The sequence below is a fragment of the Rhinolophus sinicus genome, linkage group LG17 (assembly GCF_036562045.2).
Source record: "Rhinolophus sinicus isolate RSC01 linkage group LG17, ASM3656204v1, whole genome shotgun sequence".
NCBI lineage: Eukaryota > Metazoa > Chordata > Mammalia > Chiroptera > Rhinolophidae > Rhinolophus > Rhinolophus sinicus.
The window spans coordinates 14,259,288-14,279,436 of NC_133766.1; the positions used below are offsets into that span (position 1 = coordinate 14,259,288).

The following is a 20,149-nucleotide window of genomic DNA, read 5'->3' on the forward strand; positions in this document are numbered from 1 at the left end:
TGGGGAAGATTAATTTGTCAACTGACTACAGACGAGAAGAAATGCTAATGTTGCTGCAGTTAATCAGACACAAGATAAAGACAGAAAAAATGGGGACGAAAGGTCAATTGCAAATTATATTACAGAAGACCTTAACTTTTACTTATTTTTTCCTATCTTCATTATCCAGTCTGTCAGCAACATTCCAGGGCTGACACTTCCTAGAAACAGGAGTGGGAGCCATATGGTAAAATAGTTAAGGTAGAGGTGTGTTGCGTTGGCATAGTTCCGAGTCACTAGCAAATGTCAACCTTTGAGCAATATTGAAGAAAGATACCCTCTCCCGCAATTAATTCTATCAGTTGTCTAGCAGATTATATAAGGGTAATTGTATTGAATTAGTTTTAGGGAAGATCTTAAACGTGATAATTATCAAAGATCACTAAAATGTTAAACATTCGGTATACATTAACCCAAGTTTCCTAAGAGAATATAATGGAAGTTTTGTTTTATAGATATTAATGAATGTCAAGAATCCAGCCCCTGTCACCACCGCTGTTTCAATGCCATAGGAAGTTTTCACTGTGGATGTGAACCGGGGTATCAGCTCAAAGGCAGAAAATGCATGGGTAAGGAAAGGTCTTTGAATTCACAAGCGTGGCATCTTGGTAACTTCTTAATGGTGTCTGATCTACTCCACTGGCTGTGCCCTGACCCTGGTTTATAGATAGGATACCTACCATGCATCATATATATATAATCCATACAAAACCAAAGTTGAAGCAAATGCTATGCTTTAGGGGTTTGATTTTCTAATCACATAACCATTTTTTAAACATTTTCCCTATTATATTTTCCAATTTTTTCACAGAAGTATAATCTACAATGTATACATATATAAAATTACATATAATATATATACTATATATATTATATATAATATATTCTATATAATATATAATATATTACACATTCTAATATATTATAATATATTGTAATATATATTATACATATGTATATAATGTATATATATACACATATATATATATTATATATAATAGTTTTTATTTTTCCAGGAGGAGGAAATGGTTGGTATGGCTCCCAGCTCTGTGAAGTAATGTTTTTATTTTTATTATTCTGTTTTAAAGTTAAGTGTGTCATATACCTTGATGGATTTAAACAGTTTATGTATGATGATTATGCAATCACATCTCTACTCGTTTATAATCACCTTAAACTCCCAAAGTATAATTTCTATGGAAAAGTTGAAGAAATCCCTTTCTCAGTCTGCATTGCCTTCATTCTTTCATGAAGACGTGAATGAGTGTCGACAGAATGTGTGCAGACCAGATCAGCACTGCAAGAACACCCGTGGAGGCTATAAGTGCATTGACCTTTGTCCAAATGGAATGACCAAGGCAGAAAACGGAACCTGCATTGGTGAGTGACTGGCTTTTGGATGACTGAGAGCAAGCCAAGTAAGGCATCTTTTTGAAAACTAACAATTGGAGTAAACTTTGAGTCAAAACAAAGAAGTCTTTCTTTTTCTATAGTGTTTTTTTGTTTTTTTTTTATTCCCAACTTCTAACATGGTTGAGCTCCAGAGTCCCAGGGTCCTGGCTATATCAAGAAATGGAAGCTCTGCATGGAGACTTATGATCATTTTGACCTATCAGTTACACATTTGGTTTATATAGTTTAATATCCACATAAATTAATAGTCTCACATTATTTCTAATATGAAAGTTAGCATATATATTCAGAATTTCATAGAAGGGTTGAGAAAAAATCATGTTTGTAGAATCTATTAAAAGTTCAAAACATAATTATTTTAGAACCGTTCTCTAAATGTCAAGTCAATGACCAGACAATAAAGTAAATTATATTTCTCTCTGAGTTTTTTCTTTGCGTGCCTGCTCTGTACCAGTCTGCCATAGTTAGAACTATGAGCTGCACTATTTACATAAGTGAAACGATGGTATGCCTGCTCTCATGTACTTGCAGTCTACTGGGACAGGTTGGCCAATTCCTTCACCAAAAGGGAAAAACAAACTATAATGCAGGCAGAATGAAACACCATAAAAGAAGTACAAATAAAATTGTATGAGAGTGCTTGCAAGATCATATTTACCAGCAGTGACTATCGGGTATCATGGAAGAGATCACCTTTAAACATAGCCTTGAATAAAATAGCAACAAGTGGAGGTGGTAGAAGAAGGAAAGAAAAAAACTCTGTTCAAGGGGAGAAGAGGTGGACTTAGAGATAATATGTTAAAATTCATCCTTCTTTCCTGACAGCTATCTGTCCTTGAACAGATAATCTTAAGATGACTCAAAAATTTAATCTTCTCATTTCAAAAATGGGACTTTAAAAAAAAAACCTCTGAAATATTTAGTAATAAACTTATATTTTAGATTTGTTTCAAAATAGTATAAGAATAGGGGGAGTGTACAGATATAAATGAAGGAATATTGACCGCTTGTTGATACTTACTGAGGTACATGGAAGTTTAGTATACTACTTAAAAAAAAAAGGCAACTGAGAGTGGGGTTGGACTATCAGATTTCAAAGACTCTTTTCAGCTCTATGGATATATGTAAATGTTTTTCCTAACACCTAAGAATAATAGCCAACACAGAGCATCATATGCAGTTATGTGCATTTATAAATATTTTTAAGACTATCAACTCTATAAGTATGTATAAGATTAATTAGAAATGAGGTGAGCTGAAAGATCAGAAGACTGTTTAAAAAGCTACAGCAAAAATATAGCTAAGTGGAAATGGAAATTGGGGATATGTAGGTTTGATTGAAGGACGTAGAATTACCCAGTCTTGGAAACGGAGGGAATAAATTCATGGTAACTCTGACATTTGCAGCCTGGTTGATTGGGGAGAAAGAATACTGTTACCATAAATAAGGTAGTAATGATAAGACACTAGGGGCATGTTGAGTTGAAAGTAGTGGTAAAACAGGGTGATAGAGATGACCAGCTAGCAGCTAGAAATGTGGGACTATAGATAAGAAGAAATGCAGTACTATCGCTCTAAATCTATAGCAACACACTTACTAGAATCACTAGTATAAATGAGATGGTCAAAAGAGGAGGAAGTATAGAGAAGCAGAAACAAAACAAAACAAAACAAAAAGCTGAGCATAAAACCCTTTCTATAGGAAAGAGCAAGATGAGGAAAAGTACTCAGTTAAGTGGCAGAGCTGGGACTTGGAACCGAGGTTTCCTGACTCCATGTCTCAACCACATAGTGAAAAATGCAACCTTTGGCAATTCTAAAGAACATTCACTTTAAATATTAGGTTTTGAAAGAGGAAGTGTTATTACTTTTTGTTGCCTCCGTGTCTATAGATATTGATGAATGTAAAGATGGGACCCATCAGTGCAGATATAACCAGATATGTGAGAATACAAGAGGCAGCTATCGTTGTGTCTGTCCAAGAGGTTACCGGTCTCAAGGAGTGGGAAGACCCTGTATGGGTAAGTTAACAGGAACTCTTATTCAGTAATCAATCTACTCATATAGTTACCTAGTCTTACCAACTTAAGTAGGACCACTGTATCTTCAAATGCTTTCTCGCTACAATTAGAAGACTTGTAAGTTGATTTAACTAATTCATAACAATTTGGATTGCAGTTGACTCATAAACAACATGGGTTTGAATTGTATGGGTGTGCTTATATGTGTTTTTTTTTTGTTTTTTTTTAATAAATACACAGTCAGCCTCTGTATTCCTGAGTTTTGTATCTGTGGATTCAACCAACAGCTCGTGGAAAACAATATTTTCAGTCTGCAGCGGGGAATCTGTGGGTGTGAAGGGCTGACTGCATGCACTGTCCTATGCCATTTTACATAAGGGACTTGAGCATCCATAGATTTTGGTATCCGCAAGGTCCTGGAACCAATCTCCCTGCAGACACCAAGGGATGACAGTGTGGGGGGAGTCAAAAGTTATACTACATGGATTTTCAACTCTGTGGGCTTTTGAAAGCCCCATGTTGTTCAAGGGTCAACTGTACTTAGAGACTTCATATTGAGTTTAATTTACACTAACACTTCAAGTGATAATAGTAACCACTACAGAGTGCTTACATACACTACACATATCAAGTGAGGTTCAGATGTAATTGCCATGACAAGTTAACTGAAGATTCTCTCATTGACTATCTTTATGCACATGACAAAATGTTTGTATAGGTACATTTAATTTGGATATGAAGTATACTTGTATGTAATATGGGGTTTAGGTATGACAGATTAAAATATGCATATACAACTTAAGCAAAGTGATAATTATTACTTTATTTACCATATATTTTGCACTTAGTGTGTGCCATTCCCCTATGCTAAGGCTATCTCATTTAAGCCTCCCAACTGCCTATTTGTTTCCATCTTAGTTAAAATTGAATATAAAGTAAGACAGGTAATAATAGAAAATATCTGTAAAAAGGTAACTATATGCTTTTTGTTAAATTAATGTATTTATAATAAAAAAATTAACCTATTAAATTCTATTCCTCCTCATAAATATTTAAATGCAGCAAAAATCATGTGGGCTTTTAAACACTGGCTTCTGGTTTGCATGCTATGCTTTAAAATTGGTTGCCATGGTTGTGTACCTAACAATTATTTATAGTAAATTTTCCCATAAAGACTTAGCTCTGTTTTCATGCAGTACCTAGGCTAGTATTTTGCACATAGCAAATGTTCAAATTAATGCCATTACTAGAAACTTTTAAATAAATACTTTTTAGCAATGGAAATACATATTTTAGTGTTCTACTGAGACAATGTAATTTATATATAGTTTAACATCTAAATCAGTCTTAGCAATGACCTAGCAGAATGCAATGTGTTTATTTGTTCACTAATTTGACCAGAAGTTGAATGTCAGGCACTGGACTGGGCAATAAATCAATGAAGGTAAGGCCATTGCCTTAAAGAGATTAAAAATGTTAATTTTAACTTTTACCTACTGAAATAATTTTGAAGCAAAACTTACTACTTTTACTTTATTTATTCATGTTTCCTTTCATGCCACTATGGTAATGAATTAAAGAATTTGGTTTTAATCTCTGGTTTTCCTATGCTTTTCCATTTTATAGGAAAAGTTGCACGTACATATTCTGTGTTGACCTAGGAACAGAAAGAAAAGTAGTGTTTTTTTTTAATTTTATGGACTTTATGAGTTTACATCTGAGTAAGAAATTATTCTGTCATTTCCTTCCTTTCAGTTTTTTTGTAAAAAATGTAATTGGTTTGATCATTATTTAATAATTATTGATTTAAAAGAGACAACATAAAAATGTTTGTAGTTGTACCTATATTCTTGCATCTGAAACTTATAAATGTATGAAAGATTAGAGTCACTAGTGATCAATATTATAATTAAATGCAAACTAGTAATGTGTCTGTGTTCTTCCCTCCACCAACAAAATTAAGATCTACATTAGCTTTGAACTCTAGTTTTTCTGGATTCAAGGCTACATTTTTTCATACGAACCTTAATGTTTCTACTGTGTGTGGGAAACAATCTTTAGGGAGAGTAACAGACTCTTCCTGTATATTCATAACTGAATGATTAAGGCTTTCTCAAAAGTTTGCAACAGTTGAGAAATTACTATATTCCTGGCTTTAGAGGGTAACATAATGTCTTCAGTTTGTTTCACAGACTGATTCTTTATTCCTGTGTTTTGTGTGTGTATGTATATGCGTTTTTGTTTTTTTTCTCTTTTTTATGTATCATGGCACACGAGCAGACATTAATGAGTGTGAACAAGTCCCTAAGCCTTGTGCATATCAGTGCTTCAACACTCCCGGCAGCTTCAAGTGTATCTGTCCACCAGGACAACATTTATTAGGGGACGGGAAATCTTGCGCTGGATTGGAGAGGCTGCCACATTATGGCACTCAATACAATAGCTATAACCTTGCGCGGTTCTCCCCCGTGAGAAACAACTATCAACCTCAACAGCATTACAGACAGTACTCACATCTCTACAGCTCCTACTCAGAGTATAGAAACAGCAGAACATCTCTCTCCAGGACTAGAAGGACTATTAGGAAAACTTGCCCTCAAGGCTCTGAGGCAAGCCATGACACATGTGTAGGTAAATGTCAGCCATATTCCATTTCCTTTCTGTGGGCTCACCTATGGGCCGGTCTGAACATATGTACAGCACCCATAATAGTTTGGGTGCAGTGAACTACATCTGTTCTCAAGTCTGGGATGACTCAAAGTTTGATGACATTTACGCTAGCACGTAAAACGATTACAAATTTGATTCAAATAAATGAATACTGTAAATGGTATTTACATGTGTGAATTCTAATAAGTTATTGTTTTATATTCATGGTTTTTGATCACCCTGAAAGTGTTCTGAAATTTAACGCTACATAGAAATAAATTTCTGTAGCATCAAGACTCTGTTTTTTTTTAAAAGAATATGCATGTTGTACATAATATAATGCCATAATTATGGCTATATCTGCTTGATACCAAAGCAGTGGGTTAAAAGCAAAACTTTCAGCTACTCAGTCGACTGCTTGTTCTGTGTTGACTATTGTCCTACACCCCCCATGGAATTTTTCAGTTCGATTATTTTGTGTGTATGTATGTCACTGAAAAGATCTTGTGAGCCAGGACAAAATTAAGTTGCTTCCATCATTCTAAAATATGTGCTTTCAATATCTTTATCTAATCTCACAAGTCTGTAATTCAATTTGTTTGCAAAATTGAAGTGTAATTTCCAACTCAAGAATTGAGACCTTGTTTCCTGCTAAGTTGCAAACATTAACATCTGTCATTCATTTAATTCAGTTTTCTGTGAGTATTCATAGTTTGCATGTCATTGAGCTATGCACCAAGAGGAATTAGCAAATGGAAATTAGCCCCTTCTTTGTTAGATGGAAAAAGAAAGCAAGAATGAAAGGGAAGAGGGAGGCAAGAAGGGAGGGAAGAAAGAAATTATGGTTAAATTTAAGAGACCCTTATACCAATCTCATTTTCTTGTGTTTTCCTTAAGTGTTTTATACTTTCCTTACTTTCCCCTCAATATGCTTTCTGTTAAACATTTCTTTTAAACATTTTAAAAACGTCTTCTCCTGCCGACGTCAGTTTTTGTCATTTCTTTTGTTACTTGTTTGAAGCCTGTTCCTGCATCATTATTTTCTGAGACATGCTTCCTTAGTCACCCTTGGAGTAGACCACCTTCTCATTCCATCTCTACTCAGTTCGACTCTCAAATCCTCTGGGCACTTAAATGTTAACCTTTTTTCTTTAGGTCCATATTTTCCCAGAACTTTCCTATCTAGATGTCCTGATGTATATGAAACTTAATATGATAGACATGGAGTCTTCTTCCTGTGATCAGCTTCCTAGAACTGTGGACAGAACTAGTTTGTTTTACTCCTTAAACTTCAAACCTTAATGTATTCATTAACAACTCTCTACGTTTTGTCTCGTATGGTCAAACACTGCCTAATTGCTAAGTGGATTCTATGTTCTTGCTTGTATAGCAAACACAGCTCTCAACCTGCTCCAAACCATTCTATTGGTAATTCTTTTATGCCCACATTTTGACCTGATTCTGTTAGTTAAAAGTTTTTTCACTGTTCTTTTATTGACAGAATTAACATCTGACATTTTGTCTTTCAAAGTTTCTTCCAAATAGTTATTCCCACTGAAGTGTTTTCATATCCTATGATCATCCCACTCTTTCCCTTCATTTTAGACAAGTTCTTCTTTTCTACCTGTGTTCTCCTGCCCCCAAATCTTGTGTCTATGATGATAAATGAATGACGCTGTCTTCCCACACACACCATATATCATCTAGCTGACTTTTTCTCAATCATCTGAAGGCCCAAGTCATTTTAAGAAAGTGTTCCTGGTTAATAACCCAATTCTCTCTTTATCACTATCTGTGCCCTGTAGTTTCATCATGGTGGTGTGTTATAAATGTTTTCTATGTCTTTGTGTTTATATTACACTAATACTATGTTTATAGGAATTATCTTCCTCAGCCTATCTTCTGTTTGAGGCAGCTACTGTTTCAGAGTGAGGACCAATCTTGGAGAATCTAAATTAAACTTCCATAACTAATCAATTACTAGATAGTTAAGTTTTAGTTGGGGGTAGTTAAATGTTTGAACCTTTAGAAGTATTTCTTTAAATATGGTGAGTATTTTATAGTGTTGGTACTAATAGAGAAATTTATGCCAAGGCTGCAGACAGCTTTGCAATTATGTGATGAGAAACTTGCAATGAACACCAAATGCCTCTAATTAATCATATGGGATAGACAACTTACAAAAGATTCAGATTAACACTAGGGAATCTTATTAGACTTGGGTAAAAATTAGCTTTTTAAGGAATTGAGTCCAAAGCTTCACAGGAAAAATGAAGATTGCAGTGCTTCTGAATGCAGAAATCACTCTGGGGCCACTTTAAAATTCATATCCTGGAAGTGTGATGTGGACTACTTAAAGTTCAACATCACTCGCATTGTTATTCTAGGTTAAAGCAGATTATAAAGGGAAAAAGCAAAAATAACTCACATAAGTTCTGGAATGAATGCTTTGGTTAACTAAAATTGGGCAAAACCATTGAGAAAGATTTGATGAGTGTTTATTATTAATAGATTTTGAATCATTGCAATTCTAGTCTGAGCATATGCAAGATGAACAGATCCTTTTTCTCGGAGACATCTCCCAGTTTTCACCTTCTCTTCTCTGTACTTCCACCTGATAGATTCCTATTCCCATTGCAGGTCATGTTCTCATCTTCATTCTTCCATTGGTTGGTGGGTGCTCAGGGACTGTGAGCAAATTTTAATGTTAGTCAAAGCAAAATACAGTTGGGGCAAGAAATCTGAGGCCTCCCAAATCACATCTCTTATCCTGAAAGCAAATAAGAATTAATTGTTAATTATCACCTATTCTCACTCTCCTTTGTATTGCTATTTTCTTGGCTTTGTTTAATTATAACAGGTAGATATCTTTTTATAGTTTAGAAAATGCTTTCACATACATTACTGTACATGAACCTTCCAAAAATCTGTAAAGTAAGGAGATTGTATTGATGACTCCTCTTGGCAGAAAGATCAACTGAGATCCTGAGAAGTTAAGTGGCCTGCTCAAGGTAACACAGCAACTATGTGTGTGTGTGTGTGTGTGTGTGTGTGTGTGTGTGTGTGTGTATACATATATATACACACACATATATACACACACACATATACATATATACATATATATACACATATATATAGTTGCCATTAGTACTTTACAGTTATATGAATTTTGATGACTATTCCTATTTAGAAAATAAAAACACTGCCACTTGATCATATCTATGTATGGGAAACTGCATGGGTGTTGGGGGCAGGTGCAGGGGGAGAGGGAGAGAGGCAGCTAAAGTTTAAATAAAATAAAAACTAGCATTCCTTTTTCCAATTAATCTCAATAGAAACTTTATCTTTTAGGTAAATCCTACTAGTCTGTCAAGAGTTTAGTACTTTGGTGGTCTAGGATCTTGGACAAATCTTTTTGTCTGTCATTCCAGTCTTACTTTCTTAACTAATATAAAAATTGGCCATTTGGGGGTTTCAGCTTATAAGTGTTTATACACAGAAGAGATGTTCATATTTTATAAAGCAGCACAGTTTATATTAGACTCCATTAAAAACAGACTCTGATGTAAACCAGCTTTGAGCATTTTTAAACACGAGTGTTAGATCACGAAAAAGTTTGTCTATTGTGTATCAACAGCATGTTTATATAGTTTGGTGCAAAAGTAATTGCGGTTTTTGCAATTATTTTTAACCGTTTAAACCGCAGTTACTTTTGCATCTACCTAATAGTTGATTCTGTCACAGTTTGTGCCTTTCGTTTGCATGCTTACACACTCCGCTTTCTCTCCACACAGATATCGATGAATGTGAAAATAGAGACGCCTGCCAACATGAGTGTAAAAATACCTTTGGAAGCTATCAATGTGTCTGTCCACCTGGCTATCAGCTCATGCTCAATGGAAAGACATGTCAAGGTGAGATGATGTTGGGATGATTATTGCTGCAGTTTGCCTTAAAACCAACATAGGAAAGTGTGAGGAATTAAATGTTTTCTTTTTCTGAATAATTATTCTCCTAGTTGCCTCCTCTTCTTTCTCATTCCTGGTGGTTTGACTTATCTTTAAACATTGCTTTTGCCATAGGAGAAGCAATGAGAAAGCAATTAAGAAAAAAAAATAGTTGAAAACATTTTTGGTATGGTCTTACTAGGAAGACTAAGAATGCCTGAACCAGTTTATCTTATATATTTTTAAAACATAATGAGGATCGACCTCTTCAAACATTTTTCCCCCCACATTTCATCTAAGATGGAAGGGGAAATGGAAAGAGTGCCCAGTAAACCTACTTCCGTGTTAGGCATTATTTTATATTTTGGCTTGGAGATCGGTGGGTAAATCAGTTAAATAATCCATTCATTGTTTGAGTCTATGAATAACATGAAACAATCATGTTCTAGCATTGCAGAATGCAAAAGGTTTAAACCAATAAATGATATGCAGTTTCTTCCCTTTGAAATCTTAGATTCTAGTGGAGACAGGCATGAAAATAAGAACATAATAAACATACAAGGTTATAGGTGCTATACAGAGTTTTGGACAATGTACAGTGGTAGTAGAAAGAAAAAATATCAATGTCAGTAGTATCGTTTTACACAAAAATATGAACGGAGCATTTGATAAGGTGTATTGCAATGTACACTGAGATTAAAAAGAAAAAAGAACTTATATAAATCTTGAAAATCTTCTTAGACACCTTCTCAATTTTGTGGAGAAAATCTAGGACCATAATGTAGGTCTTAAGCCTCTGAATTCTATTAATTTCTCTCATGTACAAGCTATATCCTTTTCTAAAGTACAGCAAATAAAATCTCCCAAATAGTACTTTATCAGGAGCAATCAAATTTAGATTGAACATTCCTTCTCTGTGAGAGTCAGAAAAGATGTGCCAGGATGCAGCTCATGGAAAATGTGTCCTGGAGACAAAACCAGGATGGACAATGGTGTCCCCTGAGGTACCCTGAGCTTTCCACCCCTACCCCGCCCATTCACTCATGTACGCTCCCTGAGTCCCCACTGGATCATGTGGGCTGGGGAAGAAAAGTAAACACAATAATAACCTTTGCTCCCAGCCATCAGTCACCAAGTATTTATTAAGAAAGTAAAAGAACCTTTCACTGAGATTTGAAGAACTGGAAAAACATATTTGTATGATAGTCGTGTTTTTCCAAGTCAACAATTATCTCATTTTAATCAGCCATACAGATTTGTCAAGAGCAGTAATTTATGCCCATCCTACAGATACCAAAACTGATTCTCGGAGTGATTATGTGAGGCTCAGTGTCCTAAAACAGTCAAGCAAAAGCAGGATTTGATCTCAGATCTCGTAACGTCTAGAGTAGTCTTTTGTCTCTCCTATGATGCTGTGAGCACCAGGATTGTTGTGCTATGGCTGCAGAGTGAGGTGAGAGCATTTATACAGTCCCTGTTTTATAATTTTACCCAGCTTTTCAACCCAAAAATCCTTCTGAAGAGGTGGCAATGCCCAACACTAACATTACACTCCCTAGAGCTATACCACACACCATGGAAGGAAGCAGGCTAGATACTGAAGCATTTTGAATAACCAACTGGACTGCAAACCCCTTAGCCAAATTTTTAAGGATTATATCACGTCATATTCTCCTTTTCCTCTTTTCTAAATTATTCCAGTTTGTATTTTAATTGCCCTTGTCACTTATTCAGTTTAAACATTTTTCAACTTCAGTTGTGCTTCAGAGTGTGGAAAATAATGCAGACAAATCAGAAGCAGGTGTCATTTGAAATGGTTGCAATTTAAATAGGTTGCATATTTTTGTGGTTTTAAAAAGGACATGAAAGAAAACAATTATGCCCTTTAAAGAGGTCTTTACTCTGAAGAGTAACTTGGCGTCATTTTATAGCTTTCGAAAGTGTTTGAGGCATTTATGAGGAACAAAAGACTACTTTTCATTCACATATGCATTTTCGAAGTTTTATACATTAGTGATAGAAATATCCGTAATAAAAAGGAAGTTAAAGTGAATTTGACATTGATCAAGGACAGAGATTCTAATCAAAAGTAGAAGTCACCAGATGGCAAAATGAAAAACAGCAAACATGACCAATCGTGATTTGCACAAGAAATAGGAGAAACTGAAAAATCTTTAAGTACCACAATTCTAATTCTAAACATTTTTAAACATTATGTTGGCCTTGCATTTGAAATGAGTGTCCTAATCTATCCAAGTTTTTTAACGTAATCCATATTTATCAAGAATCAGAATTACTCTATACTTTCTGTAAGATGAATATTTCAAGCATGTTTATCCTAAATTATTTTGTAATATATCCAGAAGCCCTTGGTTAAATGCATTCATATGTTCTAATGCTATTAAGCTATTAGTATGAAAGTTTTTCAGCTTACCTTGGTTTTTTTCTTGTAGCAATAATGCTTATGTTATAAAATGACTATAATTTCTATTACAATAATTTTCTTGTAATAGTGCATAAAAAACAGACATCACCACATTGTCAGTTAACAGAAGACTGCACGATTTCTGCATCCTTCCTGGCTGCTTCTTTTAAGGCCCATGAATAGAAAGAATGAGCACAGAGAGTAGAGTGAATGCCTATATGATACCTGAGGAGGGAGTAATAGATGGAAGACAAAGAAGGGCCACTTACCCAGAAGCTCAAATACTTAAAAAAGCTTGTCTATGGGAAGTGCACATTATTATGGGCTAAGGACAAATACTTTGTATATTAGATTCTGATATTTGTGTATAGATCCATATTTAGCCAGTGAAAATATGTGATAAAGTAGCTGTTCTTATGCACACAGACGTACGTCCATATTGTGGTCTCCATGCCTCCATTTTCATGAGCCCTTGCTGGTCATTGGCCTCCATGTTTCTCCATGAGTTCATTATAAAAATTAACAGCTAAAATGAAATTTGGAGGATGGGTGTGAAGGGAATGTGTTTTGTTTTTTGTTTTTATTCTTTTATGAGAAAAAAGAAGATAAGGCTAATTGAATTTCTTTCACAGTTCCCTAGAGGTCTTTTCTTTACCTTTTGAGGCCGTCTTATTTTGTCAAGGAGATGAAGCACTTCTGACAGATAAAATCATAATTAGAAATTGGTTCACAGAGATAATAGGCAAGACTTAAGTGAAATAAAAATTTGTTTCATACTGTGTTTCATTCCTGTAGGGAAACTAGTCCTAGTATAAAATTAGTAATAGAGAGCACATTGTCAGCACGTTTAAGTAACTAAAAAGTCAAGTAAGTACTTACTCCGTATCAGTCTGGCCCAATATCTTTTTACTTTGTGCAGACTATTAAGTTTAAAGTAAATAATTACATTTTTTGTAATTTCCGTAGAAAACAGGATATATTTGGAACCAATCTAAAATGCTCATTTTTAAGACAGAAATGCAAGTAGTCAATAATTCGGAAATAAAATGTAACATGTATTGTCCATGATTAGTATGCAGTTCCCCCTCATCCACGGTTTCGCTTTTCAAGGTTTCAGTTACCCAGATCAACCCCAATCTGAACATATTAAATAGAAAATTCCAGAAATAAACAATTCTCAAGTTTTCAATTGAGCACGATTCTGAGTAACCTGATGAAATCTCGAGCCCTCCCACTCCGTCCTGCTTAGGACGGGAATCATCCCTTTGTCCAGCATATCTACACTGTATCTACTAACCCCTCCTGAGTCACTTAGCAGCCATCTCAGTTATCAGATGGGTTATCAGAGTGAGAGACCACATGCACATAAATTTTATTCCCGTATGCTGTTATAATTATTCTATTTTATTATTGTTATTGTTAGTTTCTTATTGTACCAATTTATAAATTACACTTTATTATAGGTATGTATGTGTGGGGAAAAAACATAATATATAACAGGGTTCGGTACTATGTGCAGTTTCAGGCATCCACTGGGCGTGTGGGAATATATCCCCCTCGGATAAAGGGGAATGACTACTGTCTCTAGGAATTTCTTCTCTCCTTTCTCTTTTTTTATAGCATTATTTCAAGTTACTTAAGAGCCCACAAAAGAACTTCACAACTTTAACCCAACTCCAATAGAAGTACCATCATGCAGATACCAAGTCACTTCCTGTGAAATGACATAATAGTTATGTATGCCCATTGGTCTTGGCACCAATTCCGAGATAGAGGTGCATTTGCCTTTAGGACCTACCTCTCCAGAGAACTTATTTGGGTCAATTAATTATATTTGTTCCCTCCTATACATCAGGATCTATGTTTATTCGAATACTGAAAAAGGAGGATTGCTAAATGCAGCCAATTGACTTAGACTTTTGCTAAATAGTCTTCAAATTTTTTGCTTGCCTACTCCAAAAAGAAATTTGAAAGCCTTATATTTAACTCGTGCTTTTAAAAACTGACCTCTAAGTAGTTGCAAGGGATGTGAATTCTGGCATTGTTGTTCAATGTGCACATGTTTTAAATATATTTTCATCAAAATTTTGGAGCTGCAGACATAACTCACGCAGTTAATGGAGGATGACCCCTATATAATTTAAAAGCCTGTACTCATTGTTAAACAAGCAGATTGACTGTGAGAAAAAGTCTCAGGTCATTTTTCTATTCAGGTAAAAGTATTAGTAGGTGTTCCCATGACAATCAGTTCACTTTTGAAATTTAATTTAAAATAGAGAGCTAAAACCATTGGTTTGTAGCCATGATTAAATAAGGCCTGTCACCATCAATATGTTCTCACCATGTGTATGTGCCTTGAAGCATTTTATACCCCTGTATCATAAAGAGACTAGGGATTAGTAGAAACCTGTGTTTTGTAAAGCAGAAGGATGTAAGAGGGGAGAGGAGAAAGGAGAACCCTGGGCCACAGGAAGCTCTCAGGCGGATTGGTTTTAGCAAAGGAGAACTTATGAAAAATGAAGTCCTGAATGGAAACTGGTTCCCTGAAATATTTTCCTGCTCTAATGCTACAGGAAAGCTTTCGTGCACCACCATGGGAATGAAAATACCACAGTCTGACATTGTTGCTCAAAAATATGGTTCTTAACTTTGGAATCTCAAAACCCCTTAAAAATTTTGTTGAACTCTGGACCCTCTTTCCAGAAAATCCATTCTCTCTCTCTCTCTCACACATACACACACACACACACACACACACACACACACACGCACAAAAACATTTTCATTCATGGATCGTCTGATGCTCAGAAATGAACCCCAAGTAAAGAATCATGGCTCAAAAACACTCATTTTCAGAAAGCTGAAAAATTAAGATGTTTCTTCATTTTAGTGATTTAAGTGTGTTTTTATTTAAAATAAAGACCTTTTCATTTACACGTTTCTCCATTACCCTAGGGAGAGATATTACCCTACGGAGAACACCCATCACCCTAACAACATAGGATGGACTCTACACAGTTCTGATTTGCTCAAACTTGGGATCGTGGCTCTTGGGTTATTCATTTGAACCTGCTTTTGTCTGTATTCTGTCTCTCCATGCAATCTGACTGACCTGTACAGTCTCCGCTGAGTTTATGACTTGACTCCTTTCATTTCCACTACCCTGCCTTCCACTCAACAGTTTGATCTTACAAAACAAAATATTAGGGAGGGATCACCTACATTTTAAAGAGATTCTTTACAGAAAGGTTCAAAAGTGTACTTTAAATTTGTAGCTTGTTTTTAGTGACCTTAAAAGTATTATTTGCTTTATAAAACTCAAATGGACTCTATTTTCCAAATGCAAAAAACACCGGTGAGTTCTAAATAGCTTCCCTCCTGCTTTTACAGTGCTTCTTTTTCTGTGTCCTTTCACGTGTTTTTTAAAATAACTTATGCTCAAAGCACCCTGATAAATCGCACATCAGGTTTCAGGGTGGCCACTTCCCGGTTGAGGAAGCTTAGGGAAAGCTACCAAGGTCATTCATGGGGAGGCGACCCTGGGCATTCCAGGACAAGCTCCCGCAACGCCTGCTCTGAAGGCCTGTTGTGACCTGCGTTGCTGACGCTGCGTGTTCCTTGTGCTGTTGCTAGATGTTGACGAGTGTCTGGAGCAGAATGTGCGCTGTGGGCCGAATCGTATGTGCTTCAACCTGAGAGGAAGCTACCAGTGCATTGATACGCCTTGTCCTCCCAACTACCAACGGGATCCCGTCTCAGGGTATGTCTTGCCTTCTCTTCACAGACATGCTTTTGAAAATCCTTCTTTCTCTCTGCCCTTGGCCCACAAACCCTGTCTGTATAGTCATGTTTAACTCACAGGAAATCACTAACCTCAGGGGACATGGGGTAACAGTGTGTTCCTTCTTCAATGAATGGGCAAGACGTGAACTCATCCCACAGCCCCCACTGCGGCCTAAACCATCACTTTGGGCCGCCCAGGTTTCCCGGAGCAGCCTCCCCAGCGTGTAATCCACCAGGCATCATGGAGAATTCGGCCTCAGCAGTGAGCATTTCAGGGGGTGAAAGAGCCCGCCTTTCTCTGAAATGTTCTAGTTTCCGTTTGTGTTGCCTCAGAGTTGTAAGGTCTCTCGGCACTTAGAGCCCTCCAAGAAGTACGTTGGCCATCACTGTGATGACTCACGGGTGACTTCATGAGAGAAGGGGGATGAGCAAGGATGAGTCAGTCCTCTGCCCGTTCATACGTTTCCTGCTGTCTGAAACAGTCTTCTCTGAGTTCTGAATAAACTTCTCTACTATTTGTCCCTCCCCTGACAGAAACGTTGTACTCTGTTCAGGTACCAAGTTATCGGTTGTGTCACAGATAATGGTCTTCCTGAGTAGAATCTGCTACTAAGAAGGTGGTTCTGAAAGCGAATGCTAGTTGGAGCTCACACTTTGATTTTCCTCTTTGCAGTGACTACCAAGTTACTGTAACATGGTCTAGTGCAGACTGCCCAGGAGCCACTAAAAAGCTCTTCATATCTGGATTGAGCGGAATAAGAAGGAAGAGAAAATTTAAAATACAGATTTATGAAACTTCTAAAACTAATCTGACTGAAGAATCCGTATCTTCAGAAAAATGGTCCTTTGTACACATTTAAAAAAAATGTTTCTCTTTATTACCAGTGATTTTTGGCAGACAATTTAAAAGTCATGATGACTCAAACACAGCCAATGGGGCTCCGGAAAAAGAAAATACAATATTTTTAATCTAAAATATATGGAAGATGAACACAAAAAAAGGCTTTTCTTCCAGGAATCCTAAGCGACCTTTTATTATTTTCCAAAAAAAAAACTAAATCAAATATCATTATTTCTATTTCAGCTTTCAAACAGCATTAGGATAGATATTAAAATTTTTAAATAGCCTGTATTTCCTCTTTAAGAAATACTTGTTTCCAAGATAAGTGCAGATGCTTCTATTTACAAAACTGACTTTTTGAAGCTACGCTTGGTACCCATACTTACTTCCGTGGTTCAAAAGCTTCTGACTTTAATGGAGCTGAGAGATAGATATTTGACTCGAGACCAGCATACGCTCATAACCATTTGGCATCTGGTTCGAGTTAGTGACACAACATGGGGTGAGCCTTACTGCTCTTGCAGTCAGACTGTCTCCTGCCTGTAATGCCCGAAAGTTGTCATGGATCATGTACACCTGCCTCATGTCTTCTGCCTCCCAGCCAGACAACTATATGCGTTTCATGTTTGTTGTCCGCAGGTTCTGCCTCAAGAACTGTCCACCCAATGATTTGGAATGTGCCTTGAGCCCATATGCCTTGGAATACAAACTTGTCTCCCTCCCATTTGGAATAGCCGCCAATCAAGATCTAATCCGGCTGGTCGCATACACGCAGGATGGAGTGATGCATCCCAGGACAAGTTTTCTCATGGTCGATGAGGAACACACTGTTCCTTTTGCCTTAAGGGATGAAAACCTGAAAGGCGTGGTGTACACAACGCGACCGCTCCGAGAACCAGAGACCTACCGCATGAGGGTTCGAGCCTTATCCTACAGTGCCAATGGGACCATTGAATATCAGACCACATTTATAGTGTATATAGCTGTGTCTGCCTATCCATACTAAGAAGCTCTCCAAAGCCTAATCCACATATTTAAACTGCATTAACCACAGGAATCAAGGCCCCTTCCAGATTACCATCTCCTGAACAGTTGCAATCTTGGCAACTTGAAAATGGTGCTATGCTCTGTTGTGTGTGCCTTCCTCGATACCGCTAAGGTATTTTCACGATCCCACCATGATTCCATCTTTTGGTAAGGTCTAGAAAAGTTCCTTCTTCTTTTCTTTATTTATTACACTGGAGCAGTTACTTTCCAAAGATTATTCTGAACATCTAACAGGACACATGAGCGATGTTTTATGGCAGTATAGTAACTAAGATAATTTTCCTAAAAAAAAAAAGAAAAGCAAAAATAACTATAATAATTCAAAGCCAAGGAGATTTTTGAGCATTTGGTGATTTTCAAAATAATAAAACTGGTTACTATGTGCTTTGATCAAAGCTTATTAAATAACTTATGAAGATGCTTTTTTTTAAAGTATTGCTATTTCACAATAGGACTTATATACCTATTTTCACTTAAAAAAGAAATACCACTCATTTTAGAAATATAGTACAACTTCTAGGAGGTTAGTTTGATCCCAAATGGTGCTTACCTTGATTGAACAACCAAAGTAAGGATATTATTTTAGTGGTTTTGTAAAATCAGTTGAACCACTTATAATAGAAACAAATATTACTTTGTCCTTAGATAATTGTTGATGGCATGGATCTTTACTCTACCATCTTGATATAACCTTACATTCAGTTAGCTCCTTAACTTTTACATTCCAGAATTCTTTTTACTTTCCTGTCAATTAGAAACAATTTTTTAAAATATCAATGGGACAATTTTCTGTTTTACTTTAAAAGTCTCATATGTTCAAATTAGCATAAATGTTAAACGTCAATACACTGTACATGGTGGTAACAGACTCTGGAAGCAATTGCCAAGATGTATTCTATTTTTATGAAGTGTATATATATTACCTTAGTGTGTATTTTCTATGTAATATCTTGATGGACTCTTTTATAAAATTATTTTATAAGAAAAACAATGTTACAAGAAAACCAGCCTAAATAAAATTTTCACATCCTTTTTCCTAATGTTTTTGAAAACCTAAAATTTGCTTCCTTACAGCCATAACAGGTATTAGAGTTTATAGTCACACCATACGTATGTGCATATGTCACACATATCATGATGCAATCATCACAACAGCTCTTGAGATAGGTTAGTACTGTATTGTTATTCACATTTTATAGGTCAGGATCCTGAGACTCAGATAACTTATGTAACTTCCTTAAGTCAACACAGCTAATTAGTGGCAGAATGTTATGCCTCCTAGTCAAATGACATCTGTGTTGCATGACATTTTTCTCACCTACTTAAACTGTTTCTTTATAGCTCATCTCCTACCTGTGATAGGTAATACACTTGTGAAGGCCTAATTGTGGCCTATAGTGAATGATTTTTACCTAGAGTCACATTATTCAAAGAAACTTGGAAAAGTCATCTAGTCTACAGCCTGGCAGACATGCAGGTGATTGCCTAAATCAGTGTTTGCCAAAGAATATTCTGTAGATCATGGGTTCCATAGTCAAACAAGTTTGGACAACACTGTGTAATGTGTTCTCCTAGTATTAAATATTTACTATGAAATACTGACACTTAAAAGATCTTCGAAGTACATAATAAAGAGATTTAGTTCATTCAAGTAAACATTTTCCAAAATATTTCATCACAAGCCTTTTTCCCCCCACTATATTGTAATATCTCACTGAACACTTAGAGAAATGCTGGTTAAATATAGTCAAGACATCTGCGTGACTCCTCAGTCCTTGGAAGGGACACGCTGCAGCCTACTTTAGTAAACAGTTTCAACACATTACCCTGATGATTGAACTTTCTAAATTAAACCGCATTACTCTGCCTCATATTCTCTGTCCAGTGTTCTGCAAGCACAGAGGGACCAGCCATGCTCTCCTTCTCAGTCGTTTGTAGGAAATGGACTTCTGGTTACCACAATATTTGATTTGGAAATTCT

At 36.1% G+C, this 20,149-nt stretch overlaps 1 protein-coding gene across 6 annotated transcripts in view; it reads left to right on the forward strand.

Moving 5' to 3' along the window:
- HMCN1 (hemicentin 1) overlaps positions 1-19,205 on the forward strand; it is a 667,703-nt gene extending 648,498 nt beyond the window's left edge. For 5 of the 6 annotated variants that reach the window (XM_074322404.1, XM_074322402.1, XM_074322401.1 and 2 more), the window contains 7 exons: positions 495-608; positions 1,294-1,419; positions 3,345-3,473; positions 5,754-6,104; positions 9,920-10,039; positions 16,131-16,257; positions 17,761-19,205. In XM_074322404.1, coding sequence (XP_074178505.1) covers positions 495-608; positions 1,294-1,419; positions 3,345-3,473; positions 5,754-6,104; positions 9,920-10,039; positions 16,131-16,257; positions 17,761-18,127 — 1,334 coding nt within the window. In that variant the 3' untranslated portion in view covers positions 18,128-19,205. The remainder of the gene's footprint in view (positions 1-494; positions 609-1,293; positions 1,420-3,344; positions 3,474-5,753; positions 6,105-9,919; positions 10,040-16,130; positions 16,258-17,760) is intronic. The other variant, XM_019738064.2, reaches the window with a different exon arrangement.
- Positions 19,206-20,149: the final 944 nt, after the last annotated feature.